The 6000-nt window shown below is 38.4% G+C and overlaps 1 protein-coding gene across 2 annotated transcripts in view; it reads left to right on the forward strand.

Annotated features, from left to right (window-relative positions):
* The window catches only part of TMEM135 (transmembrane protein 135), a 158596-nt gene extending 153642 nt beyond the window's left edge, over nt 1–4954 (forward strand). Inside the window, exons 15-16 of one of the 2 annotated variants that reach the window (XM_072926903.1) lie at nt 915–982; nt 2553–3398. In XM_072926903.1, coding sequence (XP_072783004.1) covers nt 915–982; nt 2553–2685 — 201 coding nt within the window. In that variant the 3' untranslated portion in view covers nt 2686–3398. Of the gene's footprint in view, nt 1–914; nt 983–2552 lie in introns of both variants that reach the window. The other variant, XM_030269009.4, reaches the window with a different exon arrangement.
* The last annotated feature ends 1046 nt before the right edge of the window (nt 4955–6000 follow it).

The following is a 6000-nucleotide window of genomic DNA, read 5'->3' on the forward strand; positions in this document are numbered from 1 at the left end:
AACTTTTCAGTGCTACCCAAATAGCTCTACCATTCTACTACATCTCACCATTTCTAGACCTTCTGCTGAAATGTCCCTGTATGAACTGCATGTTCTCTGGACCTCCATAACTATGTATATTTTTTGTGTTCCCCAATAAAGACAATATAAAATGACCCTAAAGAAATCTTCTGCAGTCTTGTGTTTAGCAGGATGTTTAAGAGACACTTCTCCTTCTCATTGTTCCCATGTACTTGGGAATATCTCTAAGTCTAGTATCAAAGTGAATTGATAAAATACTCCTGTCAGGGACAGTCATGAGAGACTAACAGACAAAAAGTTCATGTGAGAAAAGAAGGGTTTCTTGATTACTTAATAACTAATTGGAAAATGAATCTAAGACTAGAAACAAATTGCTAGGCTTAGCAGGAAGAAGGAAGGAGAAATTAGAAAAAGGATCTACACTGAGATGTTTGTTATTCTCTGTATTTCTAAGTGACCCAGAAAAGTAATGGAGAAGACATGAATTTTGGATATATAACATGAATTTTGGATATATGACATTATTTAAGATAATGTAACATGAAATATAAATATGACTACAAGAAATGGGGGATCACAAAATGCAGAATAGATAGGGGATTAAGTGGGAGGTAAATTTGGCATCCACCAGTCCAAAGTCACGTATGTAGGAACAATGATTGTTGTTGCTTTCTCTGCAATGAGATATAATTTAATTGTCACCATTGGTAAAATATTGTCATCTGGGAATATCACTCTGTGCTGGTGGTGGTCATACAGAGCATTGAATTCAGCAGAGAGCAGTAAAAATAAGTTCCATAACAATCCTTTTGCTGATTTTGGCAACCTAATTTAGCAGCTGAAGCTTTTGCCTGACACTGTCAGCTGGCTCTGACAGAGTCCTCTCCTTGCAGGCTGTCATGGAAGTTCAGAACCTGAGACCTTCATACTGGAAATTTCTTTTACGACTAACGAAGGGCAGGTATGTACTATGGGGTGTGTTCTGGCTTGTCTAAAGCTGTCATTGATCACACTTGGCTTTCTGTGTCACTCACTGCCAGCAGCAGAGCACTAGAAGTACATGAGGGCTGATTTCCTGTGGATTTACTTTGCTTTTCAAACAGTTTCCAGTACTCTTCAAGTTCTTTGCTGCTGAAGTGACATTGCTGGGTTTAGTGTAATGACAGGAGCAGACAACTCTAGTGAAGACTATTTAGCAGATGAGTGTTTTGCTTGAAGCCTTTTTAGTTCACTTGGAGGGTGGGATGCTTTCAAATTCCATTGGAACATGAAGAATCCAGTAAACAACTATACTGTTGAAGTTGAACTATACTGTTGAACAACTAACTGTATTGAAGAAATCACTTAACATGTACAGTGATTGACAACATGGTATTACTATGGGTTTAAGAGTGTTACTAGAAATGTCAGAATATCTCCTAAGAACACTTGAAAGTTTCAGTACTTTTTTAATAAATGTTTCAGTTGGGAAAGGATGTTTTGTTTCTTGGAAAGCTAATAAAAAATTTTCACTGATCATAATCATAAATATACACTGTAATATCATACTGGATGTTTTTTCTATTTGCTGCAGGAATCTTAAAAACTTTCTTTTGAAACTAGATCCTGCTGTAACTGACTAAAATACAGTTTAGTGAAATGTACATTGTTATACTGGTGCAGTGTGTGGCAGGAACAAGGCATACAAATCTTGATCAGTTTATGAATGGGGTTATAAAAGGTAATGTTTCTCGTGACAACGAGCTCTCCAGGCTGTAAAAATAGAAGTGAAATCAGAGGCCAGTCCCTGGAGTATGTTGAACCTATACTCCCCGTGGCACAGTACACACGAGGTGATTGAATACATTGCAAGATTTAGTGGGAAGCTTTCCTTGGGATGCCTGGAGACAGTCCTCAGGCAACCTCTGAGGCCATACAAACATGATACAGGGAATGATGTCAGTGCAGATGTCCAATTTTGGCTGCATTTTTTCATTTTGTCCTAATCCTAAGCTTGCCTTAATTGAAGGAGAGGAAGGAATAGAAATTCTGTTCTGCTCATTTAATTTATCTGAAGCAAATCTCTCTAATAGTAGTTTTGACACTCTCTCCATAAAGGCAATTTCTTTTGACATTTAATACACTTCTTATTCTATAGTTGTAAAGAGCAACCAAATGGAAAGAGGTTGTAACGCCCATAAAATTGGCATCCAGACTTGGGCAGGTGGGGCCACAGTTTGCCCTGCTGGAGTGAGAGAGAACAGTAGTATATTTTGGTTTGATCTTTTTTTTGTGGAATTGAAAGTAGAAAGGGACTCTTCCCCTTTTTCATAAGTTGCGTTTTTGAATTACACTTACACAAACACTATTAGCCACATTTTTCAAATGCAATTTTAAAAAAAATCTTTATTGCCTGAGGTGAAAAACTTTCAATATCTGAAGAGCGCAGGTTGAAGCCTATATGTCAGAGATTTTGGTAAACCTTCATGACATTAAATAATTTTATTTTTTCATAAGTGAGTCATGCATTCATGCTTTCTTGTCTTTTTCAGGTTTGCTCTCATGAACAGAAAAGCTTTAGATGTGTTTGGTACTGAAGCATCTAAGAACTTCAAGGATTTCACACCTAAGCTTGACCCAAGATACACAGTTGTGCCACCGGAGCTACCACTGGAGCTGTCTTGAGCATGACAGCGTGGCTCATCATTGAATGTGATCAGCATTTTGTCCTGAAAAGTTAATTAACTTGACAGTCGTATATATGGAGGAGGACTAGGGCTCCACTTCAGTATTACTTCAATGAGAAAAGCTTTTTACCAATCAGAAATACTGAAGCTTTGCAGAGAGGTGTGGTTTAGTGATTAAGCCCCTTCCATAAGCAGAAAACATTTCTGGATTACTATAGTTGGTTGACAGTATGGTAGAATCCTGGATTAATTGAATAAATGAGTAATATATTTAGAGAAGAGAAGTAAAACATAAATATGCTTCATAATTTCAAAAAATCCATAGTTCATACCACTAGAATATTTCTTGGTAAAACGAAAAGTAATAATTAATTTAGAAACTAAGACAATTGGCACAGTTTAAGTCCAAAATTTTACCCCATTTAAAAAATATTGCAGTTTGGTGAAAATGCCTCCCTGGTTTTTTAAATTGTGTCACTGATTTGTCTCAAAAGAGCCACCACCCCCTCATTAGATGAAATTAGTATATTTTTACACAGCTGTGGTTGCAAAATAAGGCATTCTTTAGGAAAAGAAAATGCATATTGATTCAGAAGTCCCATTCCAGGGCTGTAAATTCTGCTGATGAGGCAGGTAACAGGCAAGGAAAACAAGAAGGCGGTACCGGCGCGGAGTGACGGGTGTGGTGGGCAGCATCTGCCACGTGGAAAAGGACACAACTGGCAGAGGGAGGAGTGAAACGTTCCAGCCTCTGAGATAGTGCTGGTGGAAACAGCAGACAGTTACAAAAATTAAAAAGCCAAGAACAAAACAAAACAAAGCAAAACACACCCCCACCTCCCCCCTCCCCAGCTAAAATATACTGAAGCAAAATGTTTATTTTTGAAAGGGTTTGACATTGTTGCCTTAGATGGCATCGGGTTGTTTGTTGGGCTGCAGCACCAGCCAGCGTTTCAAGCATTTCTTTGGAAGAGAATTGACCCCTGAGGTGAGGCTGTTGCAGAGAGCAGTTTTGACAATCATATTAATAGTCTTTGTTCCTTGTAATTGGTGAAGAGTGGTTTTCCATTGGGCCATCAGACTCCACGACTGGCACAGTTACATTAAATTTGATATGGTACTCAATGCAAATGACTACCTACACAAAGTCCATCTCATTTTTACTGTACATATTTCTGCAGATTTGTGTTCCAAAGTCAGACCTTGACATGCTAATTGCTTTTTTTTTTTCCTTTGCTTTTTTGGCTTTTTAAAATTATAACCCATTCAGGTGGTGCTGAATGGTGTTCATTACCCTAGAAGTTAATGAGAAGATGAACTATATTCGCATTCAACTGAAAAAAACTGAAAAGAAGCAAGATAAGCCAGGGAAATTGCAGTAGGTAGCATGTATTTTAAAAGCAAATAAAAAAAGGAAGAAATCAGTGTTTTATTGGAAGTCTTCATCAGATAATATGAACTGGACTAATTAGTAGACTCTGTCTTGTAACACTGTAACCCTACTCCAGCCATAAGGATATTTTAATTCCAATTAGCTGCATTTCTTAATACTGAATATACAGTCATTTTTAATGAATTTATTGGAATGAAAATTTTACCAATTTGTGCACAAAATCTGCTTCTTCATCAGCTACACTAACAGTGATGTTTTGTCACTGTTACTAAAGGTGCTTCATCCTTTTAAACAGTGGTTGTCCAATTTAGTGTGAATAAAGTTCTGCAAGCTAGTTTGTATGCAATATTTTGTTGCTTGGAATTATATTAGAATTCCTCAAAAGGAAATAAAAATTAATTGAACAATAACTTTAAAAGGATTGTAAGAGATCTGTAGTGTTTTTCCACTGGAATATGGTCTAAAGTATTTGACCTTGTAAAGTCTCAGAAGTTATATATTTTAGGTGGTATATTAGAACTCATACACTATATTATGAATATTTTCTAGTGTAATGATATACCATTCTCAGACTTAAAGATGTTTTATAGATGGATTAAGTTTCTCCACTGGAATGACAATTGTGATTGTTTCTCTATTTGAGGGGCTTTTTTTGGAAACAAATTCCAAGAATTACATCTCAGCAGCTAAATAACAGTTTTGTCTATGTTTCTTGCTTCCAGAATTCACAGTTGTTTCAAGTTATTTTCATGTAATATAAAGAAAAATTAAAAATTTTTAAATTATTTTTATTCAAATTGAATATATGTAAGAGAAAAAAAATAAAGTCCTAATGTTCTTCCCAATAATAAACAGTTGCTATGTTAAAAAGTTACTTTTTTGGCCATGTTGTTAATAAGTTCTTTGGAGTTGTAAGTAAAATGAAGTCATAGGATCATACAATAGTTTGTGTTGGAAGGGACCTTTTAAAGGGCATTCCGTTCCAAAGCTCCCTGACATGTTCAGGGACGCCTTCCACTAGCCCAGGTTGCTCAGAGCCCCATCCAGCCTGGCCTTGAATGTTTCCAGGGATGGGGCATCCACAGCTTCTCTGGGCAACCTGTGCCAGTGCCTCACCACACTCCTTGTAAAAAGCTTTTTTCTTATATCTAATCCAAGTAGACTCTCCGTCAGTTTGCAGCCATTAGCCTGGAAGTGATTCTTGGTGGCAAAGGACCACAGGGAATGTGACTGAGTATTTAAATTTGTTGCAAAATAAAGTCCTAGTGCAGTGTCAGTGAAAAGGTAACACTGGAGCAGTTCAGCTGGTAACTTCAGCTCTGTGCTTCCCTGGCTAACGAGGTAAGGTGAGTTGATGTTACGTTTCTTTTTCAGACAGAGCAAACCACACGTCCCGATGTGCGGGCAGGGAAGAGCCGCACACCCCGAGCTCTGCCAGCCACGTGTGACTGAAAGGCCAGTCTTTCTGCCTCCTGGTGTTTGTGATCGTAGGATGGCATCTCTTTGATCATGCCAAACTTCTTGCAAAAGTTTACTTTGCAAAGAGGAATAGAGGGGTAGGCTTGCGCAGGAGTTGGGGGGAAGTGGTGGGTCAGCCTGAAATGTCCCAGTTCTGCAGCAGAGGTTTGGATGTCCTTAGGGAGTCTGCTCAGGGCAGCAGTGCTTGGCTCCCTGCAGGCATCTCAGGAGGCTGCTCCTTCATCCATGGCTCCCAGAAACAAGCATAGCCTATGGCTTAGTTCTTCATCCCTCCATCACCTCTGCTCATCCCAGTGTTAGGTCATTCCCCTTTGCAAGTTTCCCTTCCTTTTTTCCAAGCCACTGTGCTTTTGCCTATGTTTGAGGACATGGGAAAGTTTTTTTTTCCGAGATTCCCAGTGACATCCCAGGTAGAAGAGTCTGCTGTGGTCTGAGCCCAGC

This window comes from Taeniopygia guttata, chromosome 1, assembly GCF_048771995.1.
Source record: "Taeniopygia guttata chromosome 1, bTaeGut7.mat, whole genome shotgun sequence".
In the NCBI taxonomy this organism is placed as follows: domain Eukaryota; kingdom Metazoa; phylum Chordata; class Aves; order Passeriformes; family Estrildidae; genus Taeniopygia; species Taeniopygia guttata.